The sequence below is a fragment of the Trachypithecus francoisi genome, unplaced genomic scaffold (genome assembly GCF_009764315.1).
Source record: "Trachypithecus francoisi isolate TF-2019V2 unplaced genomic scaffold, Tfra_2.0 Lachesis_group11, whole genome shotgun sequence".
Taxonomy (NCBI): domain Eukaryota; kingdom Metazoa; phylum Chordata; class Mammalia; order Primates; family Cercopithecidae; genus Trachypithecus; species Trachypithecus francoisi.
The window spans coordinates 4,899,193-4,919,721 of record NW_022681456.1 but is presented as its reverse complement, the minus strand read 5'-3'; the positions used below and the strand labels follow the sequence as shown (position 1 = coordinate 4,919,721).

The window sequence follows — 20,529 nt, the reverse complement described above, 5'->3', positions numbered from 1 at the left end:
TAGTCTCTGTGCTGGTTTCTGGTGATGTGGCCCTGGGACAAATACTTCCCTGAGGGGATAATATTCGCAAGGAGAGGGACATGGTAGGAAAAGTATTTCAGGAAGAGAGAGTGGCAAGTACAAGATCTCTGGAGAGAGAAAACTGGGCAGAGCCAGTAGAGGGAACAGGATAATTAGTATAAATGGAGGACAGGGGGACAGTGAAATCATTTTTATCTTCTCTAGGCCCTGAAAACATTTAATGTGTGCCTATTTTCCGATGCTGATTTGAGATATTTGTGCATGCATATTATCCCGCCTAATGGGCTGTCAGAGGGCAGGCACCCTGCCTATAAGTAATTCACTCAACAATTACTATTGAACTGAAGAATGCATAGACACAGAGCAGGTCTTATTCCTGCAAGGCTTGATCATCCAAAAGGAACAGGAATGCAGCTGAGTGAGTGGGCATGCAATGAATTTGAATGCCTGGGTGTTCCAATGAGGATGGGTTATGAGAAGGTGCTGAAACAAATAATCCAAACTTTCAGGGGCATACAACAGCAAACATTCGCTGCTCATTCCATTTTTGTGTGTGTCCACTGCAGGTTGGCAGGGGTCTGTGCCCATTAAGGTCACTTAGGGACTCAGTTGATGGAGCAGCTACTAACTAGACCAAAGCCAGTCACTGCACCTGCCCACTCCAAATACTGGTTTCAGTTAGGAGTGTGCATTAAATAGCCATTATTAACTAACTGCAGGACGAATTCTCCAGTCTCAAGATTCTTCTGCAATGACAGAATGCACTGAATATGCTTGTGATTGCTTTATGCTGAGAAGCAGGAAAGAGCTTAACTTCAGTGAAATTTTCAAATAAATATAGTTTGGATAATATGACTTTGCATGAGTAGATAGGGAGCAGAATAGGGTAATGATTTAGGGAGTTGTTACTCAAAGGTGGCCCACTGACTCACAATATCAAGATCACCTGGAGGCTTGGGAGAAATGCACAGGAGAAGATCCCACCCCTAGCACCTAAATCAGAAGCTGCTTTTTAACAAGTTCCCTAGGTCACGTGTATACACAGGAAAGTCTGAGAAATGTCTATTTAGAGCAAGGAGTCTATTGCGGGAGTAGCTGAGTTTGAATACCAGCTCTGCCAATCAGTTGCTCCGTGACATTGCATAAGTCTCCTAAACTCCGTATCTCAATTTTCTCATGTATAAGTAGGGCTGCTAACAAAAGTAATGTCATAGGACTGTTGTGAGGATTAAATGCATCCACACCTGTCAAAGTACTTAAGGCAGTTCCTGGCACAGAATAAGGAATCTGCAAGTGTTAGAGATGATGATGATGATGATGTTGATCGTGATGGTGATGGTGATGATAATAGTAATGGTGGTGATGGTGATGGTGATGGTAATTATGATGGTGATGGCAATAGTGGTAATAATGATGGTGGTGATGGTGATGATTATAGTGATGGTGATGATGGCGATGGTGATGATCATGATGGTGATAATGATGATGATAATGGTGATGATGACAGTGATGGTGATGATAATGGTGATAGGGATGATGATAGTAATGGTGATGATGGTGATGGTGATGACAATGGTGATAGTGATGATGATAGTGATGGTGATGATGGTGATGGTGATGACGGTGATGGTGATGATGATGATGGTGATAATGATGATGATAATGGTGATGATGATGGTGATGGTGATGACAATGGTGATAGTGATGATGATAGTGATGGTGATGATGATGGTGACGATAATGGTGATGGTGATGACAATGGTGATAGTGATGATGATAGTGATGGTGATGATGATGGTGACGATAATGGTGATGGTGATGTTGGTGATGGTGATAATGGTGATGATGCGAATACAGTTAAGGAAATACCAGTGTGATTACTTCCATTTGTAACCTAATCCAAAGCTTTGTTAACCTAATTCCTAGAGTAAATTGATCATTTGCTGGCCTTGAACCGTAGTGGAAGGGTGAAGGGTGGAGAGTCCACTCTGTGGGTCTTAACCACAAATGTGAGAGGAATCTGGGCATCCAACAGGTACCACGTGGAAAATAGGATGATTTGACCAGGTATGGGCATTTGAGCATCAGTCTTAAAAGTTGTTTTCACAGGCCAAAAGTCACCTGCATCTTGCATCTTATCTGGGGATGCTGGGCCCATGCCCTCTTCAGGGTCGATTAAGCTCCACACAGGCTGAGTTCAAGCAGCAGGGCCAGAGCAGCACAAAGGTCTCAGGGGGTTGTCTGGGATGGTAAGCGGAAGTTACAAAGGGACAATTCTTCAGTGCTTGTTTAAAATAAAAGGGCCCAACAAGTGAAACCTGACACAAAGAGAGACCTAGCAAGTGAGAGCTAACACAAGTTTCCTAGACATCTGGTGTAGGAAACAGGCACACCTGAGCACACACCCATCAGTCTAGTGAGTGGTTGCCAGTGTGGACTCTGAAGGCAGATGGTCTAGATTAAATCCCAGCTCAACCTCTTCTTAGTTGAGTGGCATTGAACTAGCCACTTCACTTCTTTGACTTCAGTTTTCTTCTGTGTGAACTGGAGATAACAAGAGTACATGTTCATAGGGTTGTTAATGAGATTATTTGACAATTAGCAAGCACCTAATAAATGTTAATTGTTATTATCATCATCATCACTATTAACAGCTAAGTGAACTAAAGGCAAAATGTGTGAATCTGAGATTCCTCATTAGTAAAGTAGGGTTAATAGTCTATGGATTTACAATATTCGTTCATTCATTGGACAAGGACTTATCTTCATGCACACACTTGTAGGGGCTGGGAATACATGGGTGAGCATGTCAGACATTGCCCCTCATGGAGTTGACATGGAGCAAGGAATGAGCAAGCAAACAAATAAAGGAACAAGGGCGGACAGCGAATGGCCCCCAGTAAATGATCCCTAAATATATTTACATTAGATGGAATAAAGGCTGGAATCATTATCCACATGGAGAGAGGAAGAATATATTATTTCCACATTCCACACCTCTGACTCCTCTCTACCTTAGCCAGACTTAGACCTGGAGTTAATGAACGAGGGGATGACATAGGGCTTATGGTTCATATCAATGCAATACTCAATTTTCCTTAGGGTTGGTGGTCATAAACTGGCCTGGCTGCTTCTGGGGAGCGCAGAGAGCTGATTTTCAATGTATGGCCTGTCACATACCAGCAAGTGGCTTAACCTCCTCTATGAGCCTCAGTTTCCTCATCTGTACCAATGTACCCACCCAGATCACTCACCCTCTGTCTTCCTCACCTCCATAAAGAGAACTCTCAGGTACCCAGTTGTTTGGACCAAAACAGTGGCCTCTTCTTTCCCTTCCACAGTCCACACCCATCCATCAGCACATCCTGCTGGCTTCACTTCCACTAGGCATCATTAACCGGTCCATGTCTCAACCTCACGACGCTGCTCCTCTTACTCCAGTGCAAGCATCCTGGGTGCCTTGAGCCAGCTCTTAATTAGACTTTAGGCTTCCTTGGCTACCCCTATAGGCTGTGGTCTACACGTGGCCAGAGTGATCCTTCTGAAAGAAAAATAAGACCTTTCAGGACTCCAGCTTAGGGTCTTTGCACTTTCATTTTCATCAGCCTGAGAAGCTCTTTTCCCAAAAATTGCTCTCCCTTCACCCGCTTTCCTAAAGTTGCACCCCTAAATCAGACTTTTCCCTTATTTTGCTTTATTTTTGTTCACAACACATATTGCTGCATTATCAAATACAATTATTTGTGTATTACTTTAGAGTCTGCATCCTCCACTAGAATGTAAGGTCAACAAATTTAGGACCTTCGTCTATTTTGTTCACTGGTAGAACTCCAAAATTTGGGCCTGATGAATAGTAAGCAAGTGACACCTATTTGTTGAATGAATGAATGAATGAATGAATGAATAAAATGTCCAAGGATAATAATAATACACCCCATGAAAGAGAAGAGGATGAAATCAGATCGTGCCTATATGTTTTAAGAACAATGGCAGGACACAGAACTAAGCATAGACCTTTCTTTCATTTTCCCCCTTTTTTCCTTCTTCCTCATTTTTTGTCTCTAATAGTAAGCACCATAGTCAGGACTTGATACTGAGTTTTCGAGATGACCATAGCTGTTTCATGAGGCCAACATATAGCCCGTCTTTTCCATGTCCTCAGCAATATATATCCAGAAGTCCCCTGTCTACAGGTAGACAATGCAAGAAGCCTTTGAACTAAAGTCATGAGTTCCATCCCTCATTTTATGCGATATTAACAATTTAACATTTAAGCATGAACAAACCATCTGAAGTTGCCTCATTGACTTAGGAACCCTGAGCCTCTGTGGAAGCAGCAGTTTCCTCTTTCCAATCATTCTCCTCTCCCATAAATTATGTTAAGTGCTTCCATGTGCCCACAGTCCTTAAGGAATTCTGCAACAGCCTTTGAGGAGATTAGTAGCCTCTGATGTTCCTTAGGAAATTCAGAAAACCATCTGGAAGTAATTTAAGTTAAGGAATTAATGATTTGGGGGTTAAATGATACATGACTTAAAAAAAATAAATACAGAAAACTTTATTAGCCCATGAACCTCAATTTTTGTGGATTTACCTATAAAAGGGAAATCGACTATATCATCTATTTTATTTGTTTGTTCAGTTTTGTGTGATGTTTGTTTGACCGCTCTTGAGAGGGACACGCAATAGATTAAATGGAGTCCTAAAGGAAGGTTTGCAGAGAGGCTTTCATTTGCTGGGTCTCCTGAAGGCTCTCACAGGGGATCCCGGAGGTGTCATAGTCTCAAGGGATTTCTGTGATTCAGGAGCACCTGAAGACAGTGGATACTTTTGGGGTGCTGTGCAGTGAGCTTATCTGATTGAGAATCCTCTCCCCATTCCAACCCCATGTGAAATTACTATTTATTTTGCTGTGGCTTGTTTCATAGCCCCTGGTTTTGATTAATTGCATCATAGAGATGTAGTCTAGGACCTGACTTGTCTTTGCAGTAGGGACAGCAGTGTTCTGTGCCAAAAGGAAAGAAATGATGTGGAGAGAAGGTACATTATGAGGCTGCACAGAAGAACAGGGGAGTGGAGGGCACTTCTTTGGCTTTTTATTATTTTTGTCCCTCTTATCTGATAGGGAGGAGAGAGGATAAGGCAGATTCCCATCCTCAGTTACAAACAATGGGACATGTTGTGTATTTCTCCTTCATGCTGGGAACATTTAAATGAAAAAAATATATATTTATTCCCCAGTGATGTGCAGACTCAAAACACGGAGAATAAAACCTATCTTCCGTTTTAGGAGCCCAAGTCCACTTTATAACTGCCCCTTGCCCCCAAGGTCAGGTCTACACTAGCTGAATGAACTGAAGAATGGGGCAATTATCAGCATAATCCACTTTAAAAATCAAGTATCTGCTATCCAGGCCTACGAGAATCAAGTTTTTACCGTTCCCTTTGGGGCTTGGCTAGTTTTCAAGCTGCCTTCTCCCCACCTCATGTGAGTAGAGCTGGCCAGGAAAACAAGGGAGCCATCTCCCCCCAACCTGGCCCAGACTTCCGGGCCCCACCCCAGGAGAAAGCCTCCCACTCTGGCCAGTGCCCTGTAAGGCCTTCGCCCCATCCCGCCCCAGTTTCTCCTTATGCCTGGTTCATTCCTTAGGGGCTGAGTGGGGAGATAAGACTTGGGGTTGCGGTCGCAGGGGATCATTTGTTTACATTTCTTTTCTTTCAATCAAGGATTTCGTTTATTCTTTTGAAATTCTTTCCTGCACTGATGGTGAGAAAAGACCGCTCAGGCTTCCTTTTGATGTTGGATCGAGGCAGCCCACGGTAAGATGGGATGCTGAGTCCGTGGTGAGGAGCCCAGGGCAGGAGGGGATGTCCAGACACCTCTGAACCCAAGGCCCTTCACTCCCAGTCACAAGGGGGAGTCGGGGTCCCGCCCTCAAGCTGCTCAGAGCACGCATGGCAGAAAGACCCTAGCATGAGCATCAGGAACCGCACAGGGAAGCCGCCGAGATCACCTGGGATCACTACCATGAGGGAGGCCAGCGCTAAAGAAACCGGAGGGAAAAGATACAGAGAACGAAGTGGGGCGGGGAGAGCGGATCTTCCTTGTCTGAGTCTGCAGAGAAATTGCTTATTGCCGGAGCAAGTCTGGAGAGGGGTTATTCCCCACCCCCTGAATAGATAATACAACACATGCTGTTGGGGGGGAGATGATTGGGGAATGGAAGCCCCACAGACATGCAGTGAAAATGATCCTTTCTCTCCCCCCTGCGTTCTAAACCTTCCCAGAGACACCGCTGTGATCTGGTGCCTCGCCCCCTCCGCACACACACACACACAGGTGCACACCCGCATCTGTCTGAGCCCGCACCCCGCCTTCACGCTCCGCTGCGCGCTGCTTTTCCCCGCTCAGTGATCCAGCTAGGAGCTCTCCCCGCAGCAGCTGCGCGGGACTTTGCATTCCAGATGTCCCCAGCCCTCCAGGCTAAAACAAGGGCCACCTGAAGTTGAGGAATGGGGCGTGACGACCACCAGGTCCCGCAGTGACCACGGGAGGGTGGAGAGAAGGGGTCCAGCTCTGCCTTGAGCTTCGGGTCCCTGGGCAGGACCTTCCTGGCCGCGGGCCGCTGGGCACCCGGGAAAGAGGCTGCGAACGCTGAGTTCCTCTGGGAAGGCGTGGACCCCCGGAGGAGCCGTCCCAGCCGCCTGGGGAGACCCCCCTCCCCGCCCCGTCTTCTTTCCCGGGCACATCCTCCCTAGCCCGGGCGGGGGGTTCTCCATCTGCCGCCCCTCCCGGCGGGCAGGCGCCCTCTCTCCTCCCGCACCCTCAATCCGTCCGCGGTCCCGGGGCGCGGCGGGGGCGTGGCCCGGGCGGGGGCGTGGCCGGGGGCGGGGCGGGGGCGGGGCGGTCGGGCGGCTGCGGCGGCTGCCGGAGAAAAGTTGTCCCGGCCGGAGCGCGAGCAGCGGCGGAGCCGGAACCGCCAGAGCCAGAGCCCGAGCCGCGGCGGCGTGGACCCAGCAGGGGCGGGCCGCGGGCGGCTGAGACGCAGCGGGCCGGGCCGACTGGGCTGCGGGAGTGGCCCCGGGCATGGGGTGGCCGGCGAGGGCCGCAGGCGGGCCCTGCGCTTCAGGCTGGCGGCGGGCGGCGTGAGCGGCCGGGACGCAGGATGCACTCCGAGGGTGCGGCCCCCGGGCCGGCGGCGCCGCTGTGCGGGGCGCTGAGCCTGCTGCTCGGCGCGCTGCTGGGCAAAGGTAAGGCCGGGGCGGGTGCCTGGCGCGCCGACGCAGGCGAACTTCCCGATTCCGGGGTGGCTCGGGGTGAGGGCAGCCGAAGCGAGGGGTGCGGCGGGGGCCTTGGTGGGGGCGCGGGTCCCACCAAGAGCGTCTCTGCGGATGCCGAGCCTCCCCTAATCCAGAAGGGCGCTCCCAGCTGGGCGCCAGGATCCGGGCAAGTTAGGCTGTTACCGAGTCCCGAATCTCCCACTCCGGACCCCCCGACCCAGAGCTGCCCCACGGATGAGGAGGGGGCGTGGCTGAGGGACACGGTGTTTGTTCCCCATCCCCGAGTTCCGTAGGGATCTGCCCCAGGCCCAGCACAGTCACCCAGTGGAACTGGTGTCCAGGGGAGGGTCTCCGCTCTGTGCGCCCCTTCCTCCCGGCTGTGTGCTCCCTATCCACAACTCCCCATCCACAGCTTCAGCATTGTGGGGCTGGTGCTCCAGAAGGGAAGGCCCGGTTCTTTGCATCCCCTTTCCGCAACCGCTAAGGTCTCGGTGCTGGCCCTAGAGGAACGCGCACCCATCGCGCAGCTCACCGGGGACCCCAGCATGGCAGAAACCAGGGGCTCTCTGTGGGCTCCTTCAAATGAGTCCTCTGTGGTTTGGGAGCGCGGATGGGGAGGTGGGTGCACCCCTCGCGATGGGAACTAGCTCACCAGCGGTCCTGTCCGTAGCTACTTCACCTCAGTGTCCTCTTCTCTACAATGGGAGTGGCGGCCCTGTTTTGGGTTGCAGGAATTTAAAGGCGCTAACGTATGGCGCCCGCAGGGCTCACAAAAGGTAGCCGTGTGGTTATTTCGACCTTTATTATTATGTGCGTGTGCAGCCGAGTGGCCGCGCGGATCCGGCGGCGGGAAGGGCGGGTAGAGGCGGTCTCCGGCCCCAAGAGCCGCGGGGCAGGAGGGGAGGAAGGCCTCGGCTCTGCCAGGGACAGCAGCTGCCCGAGTCCCGGGGCGCGTCCAGGACGTAGGAAAAGGAGAGCGTCGCTTTCCTGCTGCCTGCGCCCTGGCGAGGGTCTCGGGTTCATTTGGTTAGACAGAAGTGCGCACAAGGGTGCCCTGCGCCTTCGCGTGGCGCCTCGGGTCCGGTATCGGCCCCACGCTCTGAGCAGGGAACCCTCAAAGCCACCCCTCTCCCGCCTAATGCTCTGAGGCTGAGCTAGAAATGCATTGAGAGGCAAGTTGTCATGGATGTTTAAAAGTAGCGTTTGCTTTTCAAAAGTCATTCCGCACCACCTGAAAATCCAGAAAAATCCACTTTCCTTGAGGCTGCGCTTGCCCAGATACACCAACCAGACAAGTTTGCTATGTTTTATGTAAGTGTTCCTTTCTTCTAAGAGCTCCAGGTAGAGAGGAGGGTGGGGTGAGAGAAGAGGGAAAGGGGGGGCAAGTCGGGGTGGGGGAGTAGGAGAGGGAGGCACTTTTCTATTTTATTTGAAAGAGTCAACAGTCACAATCTGGTGCCTGAATCCTGCTGTTAATTAGCTCTAGGTTCCTGCGCTTCTAGCATTCAGTTTTCCTGGATGCAAAGTGGCCATTGAAGAATTCCCTTCCCAACCTACCTCCCGGCAGTTTTTTTGATGATAAAATGACTGAATGGGTAGAAAGCACTTTGCAGAGGAAGGCGGTGCCAATTGAGCAGGGCGTGACCGACCTCCTCCGGGTTTTCGCCCCTTGCCCTTGAGAGCCTTTAACCAAGCGAGGACGCTGGATATTCCCTTTAAAGCAAGTGTGGACTGTTCTTCATTAAGGCTTGTATTCCGTGTGTGTGTGTGTGTGTGTGTGTGTGTGTGTATCCAGAGGATTTTACTTTTGATTAAGAGAGTGGCTGTTACAGATGTCCATGTGTTCAGTGCTGGGGGCAGTGATTTGGCTGGAAGGGCAACTGGCACTGGATTTGAAGCTGATATTTGCACAGCAAGGGAAAGTACTGAAAACTAGGGACACAGCGAAGCCCCACCCCTATCCCGAACCGCCCCTGCCCTCTAGCTAAGTGCAACCTTGATTTGGTGGGGCTTTCTTTCCCTGCTTTTTGCTTTACAAAGTTCACCACGTGATTTGGGGGTGCATAAGGGCCTGCAAGTTATCATCTGCAAAATACATTTTCCCTTTGTTTCTCATGATCAAAAGCAGCAGTTCATTCCCCCCTCGGATTCCTCCACACGTAAAGCGTTTGCACCGTAAGATATCTTCTAGAGAGGAAAGTTTTCTGACCTTGTTTACATTTCTGCTGTCTTAAAAAAAAAAAAAAGCCATCTCTGTCTCTTCCTGCACATGGATTTAAGTGCTGATTTCTGGAATCCTTGAAACCACTGATTAATTTTTAATACCAATTGTCTGTTTATTTTTGACTGTGGATTTAGAGGCTTTGCAATTTGTCAGGGTTCGGAAAAGGCAGAATTGTTCTTGGGCGGTTCCATAAATAGGACAGGGCACTGAAAGAAAGAAATCTTTTCCTAAGATTTAAGACTTGGGCTGAGGCAGGAGAGACAAAACATCCTTGAATTAGAGGTTGATGTCTTGTGCCTGTGTAAAGCCAGTGGAAGGGCGGTGCCAGGCTGAGATGCTCTCAGAAGTTTAGTGATGGTTATTAGTCACATATGAGACCTTCTGGGAAGGTTATGTGGGACCACAATGTCTTTTCTGAAATCTGTGGGGGCAAATGTATTTCAAGATTCAGAATTATTGAGATCTTTGAATTACAAGAGAGAAGGAAAGATAGAAAAATAGAGGCATAAAGTCGTATGCTTGTGTGGTATGGCACCCTTAGCCTTTGTCTGGAGTTGCAGCCTGTACTTGCACATCATGCTGACTTTGTGTGCAGTGTATGAGTCTTTACATAAAAAAGGATAATAAGACCCCAAATAGCTGGACTTCAGATCAGTGTTGGCCACTGAATGAATTAAATACAACCAACCAGCCAAACCTTGGGATTATCAGTGCTTTAGGGGTTTTGGGTTTCTGGTAAGAGACTTAGGGTCTATAGCAGGGATGAGAAATAGGAGGATGTCATCAGAGTGGAGAAGCCCCTCACAGCTTACCCACATTCATGCTAACACCAAAGAATGATGCCCATGTCTTGTCCTGCATACACTTACAACATGTGTACACTTAGCACAGACACATAGATTTTCTTTTCATCCTTGTCCCTTCTTATCCCTCAAGTCAAAATTCCTCACTGTGTTTCCGCCTCTTGATAGTTATTGCAACTTCTTGGAAATCATTCTATTAAACGATCAGATCTGAATGTGTCCTGTTATAGTTCTTTCCTCTATACCCACATTTCTTGACTATGCTTGCAAACTTCAGGACCTGCAGACAACTACTGTTTTATCCATACAATTTCTTTTAAAGGTTCCTGACATTTAAAAATTGTGAGAGTTGGTCGGGCGCGGTGGCTCACACCTGTAATTCCAGCACTTTGGGAGGCAAGAGGTGGGTGGATCACTTGAGGTCAGAACTTCAAGACCAGCCTGGCCAACATGGTGAAATCCCATCTCTACTGAAAATACAAAGATTAGCTGGGTGTGGTGGCGGGGGCCTGTAATCCCAGCTGCTTGGGAGGCTGAGGCATGAGAATCATTTGAACCTTGGAGTTGGAGGTGGCGGTGAGGCAAGATCACGCCTCTGCGTCCAGCCTGGTTGACAGAGTAAGACTCGGTCTCAAAATAATAATAAAAATAAAATAAAATGAAATGAAAAGAAATGGGAACATTCACGTAAAAAAATTAGGATTTCCACAATGTGTACATATATCAAGTCATCACGTTGTACTCTGTAACTGTATACATATTTTATCTGTCAATTATGAAAAAGATTTTATTTCTAGTTTGCTAGAAGTTACATATAGAATTTTATCAAATGCTCTTTTGCATCTACTGAGATGATCAAATAAGTTTTCTCTTTCATTATGAAAAACAAATTAGGATTTCTAGCTTCTCTCAAAAGTGTCGATAGTCTGCCCATCTTGGGTGTAATTTCTTTTATGGCTACCTTGTGCCGAAGCTGAGCAGGGGTGTTCTCCTCTGGAGCATGTGTTTATTCAGGTCCTCTCTTCCTCTGCTCACTCGCCTGGCCCTTCCCTTAAGCAGCTGAGTTTTGCTTCAACCTCTTCTTCGTTCATCTCACTGTTCACTGTTAGCTTAATCACAAGGGTGGCTACAGTCACGCAGAGAAGAGCTCAGCACTCTCAATTATATTAGTAGTTAACACCTCTATGAGCAGAGGTTAAAACAAAGCCTTTGGAGGTATTAGATATTTCATACATCCATAGTCATAAAAAGCAAGGTTAATAAAAATGTATATTAATTGAAGTGAAGGAGAGTATTACTGAATTAATGGAATAAATGGAACATCTGATTGATAGAACATTTTTAGAGCCATCTACTTTGTTTAAAAGCCAGACTTATTAAAATATAATTTGCACACAATAAAATTCACCTCTTTGAGTGTATAGTTCGAAGTTTCGACAAATGCAGACAGTCACGTAAACATCACTAGGATTGCGGTATAGAACATGCCCATTACTCTCCAAAATTTCTATTTGCCTTTGTAGCCTCCTCCTTCCTCTCCTCCAATCCTGGCAACCACTGATTTGCTATTTGTCTCTAGAGTTTTACCTTTTTCAAAGTGTCATAAAAACAGGATCATGCAGTATGCAGCTTTTGGACTCGCTTTCTTCTACTTAACAGGATGCATTTGATAGTCACCTATGTATCAATAGTTTGTTCCTCTTCAATGCTGAATGGCATTCCACAGTTTATTTCATACTGAAAAGACATTAAAATTATGCCAGTTTTGGGTAATTATGAAGAGTGTTGCTATAAATAGTCACTAACAAGTCTTCATGCAAACAAATATTTTCATTTCTCCTAAGTAACTAGCTAGGATTGGGGTTGCTACTTTGTATGGGGACAGTATATATGACTTCATAAGATATTGCAAACTCTTTTTAAACATAGTTTTAGCAGTTTGCATCCCTATCAGCCATGTATAATAGTTCGTTTGTATCTTCAGCAGCATTTGGTATTATCCATTTTATTTTTATTTTGTTTAGTCATTCTGATAGGTGTATAATAGGCATTTCTTTGAGGTTTTAATTTTTGCCCTCATGACTAATAATGTTGAACATTATTTCTTGTGCTTAATTGCCATGCTTATGTTGTCTTTGGTGAAATATCTTTTTCAAATATTGTACCCACTTTTTACTGATTCTTTTCCTGTTATGATTTTTGAGAGTGCTTTATATATTCTGAATGCAAGGCCTTTGTCAGGTTTTACAGATAGTTTCTCCCAGTATGTGTCTTTGGAACAGCAGAGGTTTTACATTTTAATGATGTTTAGTTTATTAATATTTTCTTTTAGTTATTGGGTTTTTGGTGTCACATCTAAGAAAGCTTTGCCTAACCCAAGGCTGCAAGGATTCCTTAAATGTGTATAGTGTTGTTCAGGTCTTCTATATTCCTACTGACCTGTTTGTTCTGTCACTTATTGAGAGAAGAGTATTGAAGTCTCCAACTGTGTTATGGTTTTGTCTATTTTTTTATTTTAGCTCTGACAGCTTTTGTTTCATGTATTTTGAACACGGTCTTAGGTACATACTTAGGATTTTTTGTTGTTGTTGTTAAATCAATCCACTTCTATGTAATGCCTTTCTTTATCCTTAGAAATATTTCTTGTTCTATAATCTATTTTATCTGATATTAATAAAGCCACCTCAGCTTTCTTTTTATTGGTATTTTTATGGTAATGTCTTTTTCATCTTTTTACTTTTAACTTGTGTCTTTATGTGTAATGTTGGTTGTTTATAGGCAGCATAGAGTTGGGTTTCACTTGTTTATCCAGTCTGAGAATCTCTGTCTTTTAAGTGTAATGTTTAGACCACTTATATTTAATGTAATTATTCATCAATTTGTATTAAGATCTACTATTTTGCTCATTGTTTTCTTTATGTTCCATCTGCTTTTTATTCTTCTTTACCTCTTTCCCTACCAGCTTTTATGTGGAGTACTTTTTATGATTCCATTTTATCTCCACTACTGGTTTATTATTTATACTTCTTTTTAAATTTTAGTCATTGCTCTATGGCTTAAAAAATACATTTTTAATTAATCATTACTTGCATTCAAATTCTGTTACAGTGCTTTGTACACTATATAGGAAATTTACAACAGTATATTCCTTATACTGTTTTCCTCTACTGTATTTTCAAGTACATGCACTCACATACCCTAGGTGTGACTAAGAGAACTGTCATTTAAAAATTACCTTTTTGTCTATTAAAGAAGAATAAAAATTGTATTAACGGTGTTGCTTTTGTTTCTAAGTGGGTACTTCTCACGTTCTTAAAACCAGTTTCTCTTCAAGATGTTATTCTCCTACCTGTGCACTGAGCTTCCTTGTTTTATATGCCTTTAGGAACTTAGAAGTTGCTGCATTCAAGGAGAAAACAAATGTGAAATACAACCCATCTGGAGTCTAAATCAGCAAAATTTCCAAGACAATGGATTCTAGTTACTCTCCCAGAGAGACTGATTTCTTGTCTTCTGCAATGTGTACATATTTTTTTTTCCTGATTAAGGATGTTCTTAATGATGTGTTAGGAATGTTGAGTTTACACTTGCAGATGGCTGGGATCCTAAAGCCACCCAAAGACTTAATATAGAAGACCATGTCGTTTCTATGTATAACATTTTTTTCTTTCTTCTCTCAACACCTTCATCTTGCCAGCAACACGGTGAGTTATCACTTACGGACTAATTAGGAAGGCTCAGTGTCATAGAAACAAAAGCTTAAGTTTGAGCTTCTGTTCTACCAGTTCCTGGATGAATTGGTCAGAAGTCTTTGGTTATTAGCAACAGAAGCATCTTAATACCTTACTTGCTTATTACTAAGTAATAAGAGATTGGAAGCTCTTGACTCCAGAGAAAGTGGAAGGACAAGATTTCCTATGAGCAGGAAGCTGCCAGGTGCTGCGTTCCTGTGGCTATAATTGTCTGACTTCTTTAGGGTACCATGGTTGGAAAACAGGAACCATTTTACTTATTTTTGTCTCAGTGCTCATGTTTTAGATTCCAAGATGAAGGAAGCCCATACCTTGGCTAAACTTTTCACCTGGGTAAACTTTAAAAAATACCAATCCCCAGGCCTTATCCCAAACCAATGGAATCAGGCTCTTTGGTAGGGATGGAGTAGGGGTGAGTATAGAGGCAGGGCTGATCGGTTTTACTGTTTAAAAGCTCTGCAGGTGATTCTAACTGTCAGGGATGCACACAGAGTGCGTAGGCCCATCTCTATCTAGAAAGGTATAAGACGGCCTCATTAATAGTTCCATCATTTTGTATCCAAGGGGAAAGGATTTTCCTCCCAGAGAAAAACTGAAGGGCTGTTACTAAAAGAAGATGAGATGAATGCTGGATGAAAAATCAACCGATGTTCATTCCACTGGCCCTAAGACCAAGTGTATGTAGTGAAAAAACAAAGGACCGCTTTTCTGAGCCTCAGTTTTGTTTTATAAGTCAGGGTTCCCCAACCCTCTGCTCATGGTTTGTATCGGTCCATGGCCTGTTAGGAGCCAGGCTGCAGAGCAGGAGGTGAGTGATGGATAGGCGAGCAACGCTTCCTCTGAATTTACAGCTCCTCTCCATCACTCACATCACTGCCTGAGCTCCGCCTCCTGTCTGAGCTCCGCCTCCTGTCAGATGAGCGGCAGTGTTAGATTCTCATAGAAGTGTGAACCCTGTTGTGAACGGTGCATGCAAGGGACCTAGGTTGCATGCTCCTTATGAGAATCTAATGCCTGATGATCTGTCACTGTCTCCCACTATGCCCCAAGATGGGATGGTCTAGTTGCAGGAAAACAAGCTCAGGGCTCCCACTGAATCTACATTATGGTGAGTTATGTAATATTTTTTATATATTACAATGTAATAATAATAGAAATAAAATGCACAATAAATGTAATGTGCTTGAATCATGCTGCAACAATCTCCCCACCCCCTGGTCCATTGAAAAATTGTCTTCCACAAAATTGGTCCCTTTTGCCAAAAAGGTTGGGGACCTCCGTGCTAAGAAGGATAATAACTATTTTATAGGATGGTTGACAACATTTAATGCAAAAGTGGAGTAGAGATACTTAGCGTGCTTTATGAGTTTCCAAGGGCTGTTGTAACAGACGGAAGCTTTAAGGTAACAAAAATTGATCCTCTCACAATTCTGGGGCCAAAAGTCCAAAATCATATGTTGTCAGGGCCATGCACTGTGCTGAGCCCCCAGGGGAGGACCCTTCCTTGCCTCTTCCAGCTTCTCTTGGCTCCTGGCATTCTTGGCTTGTGGCAGCAGCACAGCCATCTTTGCCTCCGTCTTCACATAGCCTTCCATTCTAAATGTTCCTTACCTGTCTGTCTTATAAGGATACTGGTCATTGGATTTATAACCCACTATAATCCAGGATGATCTGATTTCAAGATCCGTAACTTAATGACATCTGAAAAGAGATTTTTTTCTTAAGCAAGGACACATTCACAGGTTCTAAGTGGACATTCGCTTTTGGGGCCATGCAAACTATTGCATGTGGTAAGACTTGGCACATAGTAAAGTTCAATAAATCAGGGCCATCATTATTTGTATTATTAAAGCCATGGAGATGAAGAATCCTCAGTACAACACAATGGAAGCCTTACATGGATATTTTTAAACAATAACTGAGAATAATTTAAAACACAAAGCAAAGAAAACAGAACTGTGCATTCAACAATATTGGGGAATAGGAAAAGCTGGTCAAGTGTGAGCTGTTTGTTTATTATAGACCTAAACAGAGAGTCAAAGGTTTATATTCTGAGACATCCCTTGACCACTTCATGCATAACTACAGCTTAGGCATAATTCCATCTGGCTTAGTGTTAGGATACTCTTGACATGATCTTAAGCACCCCTTCTCCCTCTGAGTTCTCAGAGTCATGAAAACCATCCACAGCAGGCCACATTTCTCTCTTAGGTTAATTTTTTCTCCCAACTCTACAGTTTACTTTTTTCATCCCTCTTGCTCAATGAGTCCCTCTGGCCCCATAATTATGTTTGCTTTTGCTGTGTTTCCTCACTCTCTCTGCGGACCCAGATGCTGTAGAAATGTGGATCGAACACTAGCCAGTTTGGCACATGGTATCCTACTAGCAAGTCTTTGAGGCAACAAGGGGTTCTCATATTCTCAAAATAAAGGAACTTGAAGAAAACGGCCTCCTGCCTCAACACACACGTGTGCATGCACACACACATGCACACAAACCCAATTCTAGGCTAGTTTCTGCTCTTATCATTGAGTTACAGCTTAGTGATGATTTTAAGACAAAACAAACAAACAAAAAAGAAAAAATTCTTATGCCATAAACAAGGTATCCCTGAAAATGTGATTTTTGTCTCCACTGGAAACAATGAGGTTGGATTTGACACACTGAAGCAGTTTTCCCTGTTTGATGGAAATGTTTTTTGAATATGCACTAAATTATTCAGTTTCTTATTCATGATTTCTCTAGTTACAAATGCCAAAACTTCCAGCTTAAGCAAACCATACCAAAGTAAAAAAAAAAAAAAGAAAAAAAAAAAAAACCATTAGTTCAGGTAACTGCAAAGTCCAGGTAGACTTCAGGCACAGCTGGATCCAGGAGTCAAGTGATGTCATTGGACAGTTTCTGTTTCTCCCAATCTCTTGGCTCTTCTGTCCTCTTTGCTGTCTTCATTTTGGAGAGGGCATCATTGTCAACAGCAGCTTCAGGCTTATAGTCTGTCCACACAGCATACTCAACTAAAAGAAAGTTGACCCAACTAAAAGAAAGTGGCTTCTCACATGTTTGTAGAAAAAGTTGCAGGGGTAGATTTTTGGCACTCACTGTGGTCTTGGGCCCACTCACTGCTGACTTAAGGGAATGGGGTTTTCTGATGATGCATATCTCAGGCACAGGAATCCTGGGAGCCTGGGGGTGAGGTCACTTCCACTCACACCACTAAGATAGAAGGTGTGATGATGCCCAAACACAGGTGGAGCTGTATCAGAAGATGGGGAATGAATGCCCAGCAGGCAAAACCCTATTCACCAACCAAATGAGCAAAACGAAGGGAATCAAAAGCCACTGGATGGCTGCTTCTCACTGGTGTGCTGCACATTGTGGGGGCAGCCCACGTGGGAGGTCAGCTCATTTCTCCTGCCTACACACAAACAACAAAGTCCAGGACATCTCAAGTTAGGAGGGTGACCTTCTTTATCTCCCAGCACATCTCTACCTGGGTGGCTTTTCTTCTTTTCTGCTTGTCTTGACCTTCATTCATTCTTCTTTCATTGATATCCATCCATGCAACATCCCTCCAGTAAGAGATGGGCACTGCAATAGTAGCATCTTCTATCGCTGACCTCCTCTTGCGGACAAGGAGACCTTACTTGCAACCTCGGGTGCTCACCCCCAGGACTGTGGGAGCCCTGGGCTGAGTTCCTAAAGCCTGCCAGTTTCTCATGTCGCAGCTGTATACGTTGACCCTAAAAGGCTTGCCCCTCTGGCATCCTGATTTATGAGAACAAAAATCCCAGGGGAAGTCTTTCAGGCATTTGTTCTGCTCCGGCTCTGTTCCATCTTTCCCACTTCCTAAGTGGTGATAAGCTCTTATCTTCAATTTATGTAAATATTTTGGGTCACTACACAGCCCCAGGTTACCATTTTCTTTGTTTTCTACTTTTTAATTGGAAGCAATGAATTGACTCAGAGAGCAGACTTTTCTCATTTGCCTTCGAACTCAATGTTTTCATCTGTCGTGTTCATATCCTATTAACTAAATGACATTTCCTAGCTGCATTCTCTCACTGCCTTCTCCTCGTCAATTGTCTCCCTGGCTGTGTCCTGGCCCTTGACCCCAGCCTGTCTCCCTGTGGCACTGATGCCATGGAGGTGACAGCTGGCAATGGTTTGGCTGTGTGGTTGCCCGTTAGTTCTGGGTGGGAAGGGGTCCACTCTACCATTCACAGAGGCAAGAAGCCTGCAAACTTCAGCTTCTTACTAATCCCCAGTGGTCAAGGTATCCATGATGGTTAATTTTATGTCTCAACTTGTGTGGGCCACAGTGCCCAGATATTCAGTCAGACTTGATTCTGTGTGTGTGTGTGTATGTGTGTGTGTGTGTGTGTCTGTCTGTCTGTCTATTTGGGTGAGATTAACAAATTGGTAGATTTTGATAAAACAGGTGACTCTCCATAATGTGGGTAGGCCTCATCCAATGAGTTGAAGGACTGCAGAGATCAAAAGGCTGACCACCCCTAGAAGACAAGAAGGAATTCTGCCAGCCAACAGTCTTTGGACGTGAGCTGCAATGTTAGATTTTCCTTGGGTCTCCAGCCTGCCAGCCCGCCCTACAGATTTTGGACTTGCCAGACTCCATAATCGCATGAGCCAATACCTTAAAATAAGTTTCTCTCAGTATATACTCACCCTATTGGTTCTATTTCCCAGGAGAACCCTGACTAAGGGTTCCCAGGCAAAGGGAATTTTGTTTTCTCTCTCAAATATCTCACCTGTCTATTCTCCAAGCACACTCATTATTTTCATTCCTTGAAGGTAATGGATTCCCAGAACTGGCCACATAAAAGTAATAAACTTCAGAGACAGAATTGGTACTGTCGTTTTATTATTATTAAATCACTGCTAATCCTCTAGAGACACTGCTTCCTTACTTTGTTCATTAGCCCGACGGGAAGATCTAAATGTCCACCATCCTCAGCAAACACCAGCTGCATGTTTAGGCCCTTCTTGACCAGTGGTCAGATCATGTCCTCTGCCCTAAATTCTCTAGTGTCTCCCATCACATTCAGAGGTAATGCCACAGTGCGTGCAGTGATCTACAAGATGCTCTGTAATCTCCAACCCTGTAGCATCCTTCTGACCTCATTTTCAACCCCGCACTCTGCTCCCGTCCCATGGGTGTGCTTGCTGGGCTCACCGCCACAGATAGGCTCCCACTGCGGGGCCTTTGCATGTGGCTGCTGTGGGGTAACCTCTAGATACCCGCATGACACACTTTCAGTTTCTCAGATCTGTGCGCCAAGAGCGCCTCCTCATGGAAGTCTCCCTGTTCACATTGTCTGTTCTCCATTCCTGCCCTTTCTGTGCCCTGTCCCTATTTTGCCATTTTTCTTTGCACTCATCACCTCCTGATAAACTATAACTTTGACTTATTGGGTGTTGTTACCAGAAAAGGGATGAATTATTGAGACCAGACAAAGAATGACATATATTCCTACATCTCCAACTTTGAGAGTGTGATCAACACAGGTCACAGAAACATGGAAGAGTCATGTAAGCCAGTTGTATCTCTTTCCTCCTCAGAAGTCTACTTGGGTTAGTATCTATGAACAGGAGGCAGCATGAAGATGTATTTTCCTAACTGAGTTTGTGTCATACTTGCCTGAAATCAAGGGTAAGCAAACATCGTTTATCACTCAGCTGTCAACCCAGGCTGCCTTCAATATCAGAGGCAAAATGAGACAGATACCAGAGGTGGCCCAAGTCCCAGTTGGAAGAGAGAAAGATGAGATCTAAAACAGGTTTGCTTCAACAAGTTAGGACCCCTTCCTCTCCAGACAGGTCCTGTTTGGGAGGCAAGATCAAGGCTTGGTGGTTATACCAGCCTGAGTCAAATCCCTGCTCCACTGTGTAGACATGGGAAAGCCACTTATGGCACCAAACCTCAGCTTCTGGGTCTGTCACTGGGGCTAGTAAAATGTGTCTCATGGAGTTATTTAAAAGGATCAGATGACCTAATGTTTATTTGTCTTTATTTTTCATTTGCACATTTTAGATACAATCTCCATTATTCTCTGTCCTGCTCTGAACCCTAGGAGGCTGACTCTGCAGATGGCATCTCATGGTTCTTGTATCTGCTGGGTTCCATGGGGTGCTGACCAGTGGGGGCATGGCAAGAGATTGAAGGGCAAGAGAAAGGAGAAGCTGGAATATTTGGTCCCCACTCGCTCCTTGTTTGGGCCCATCTCTGGCTGTGCCTTTGTCTCCCCATGAATCTAACTCCTGTTGGGTGACCTCTGTTCAAGATTCCAGCTCCCACTGACCTTCAGGAACACTCCCTTCTCCACTTCCCCATTCAGGTGAAGATAATGTCTATTTCTTTTCTTTTTTTTTTGAGACGGAGTCTCGCTCTGTCGCCCAGGCTGGAGTGCAGTGGCCGGATCTCAGCTCACT

The 20,529-nt window shown here is 45.2% G+C and overlaps 1 protein-coding gene across 1 annotated transcript in view; it reads left to right on the top strand.

Moving 5' to 3' along the window:
• The first annotated feature begins 6,955 nt into the window (after nucleotides 1–6,955).
• TMEM132C (transmembrane protein 132C) overlaps nucleotides 6,956–20,529 on the top strand; it is a 439,254-nt gene continuing 425,680 nt past the window's right edge. Inside the window, exon 1 of the mRNA XM_033220119.1 lies at nucleotides 6,956–7,272. Within this exon, the coding sequence (XP_033076010.1) occupies nucleotides 7,188–7,272 (85 nt within the window). The 5' untranslated portion in view covers nucleotides 6,956–7,187. The remainder of the gene's footprint in view (nucleotides 7,273–20,529) is intronic.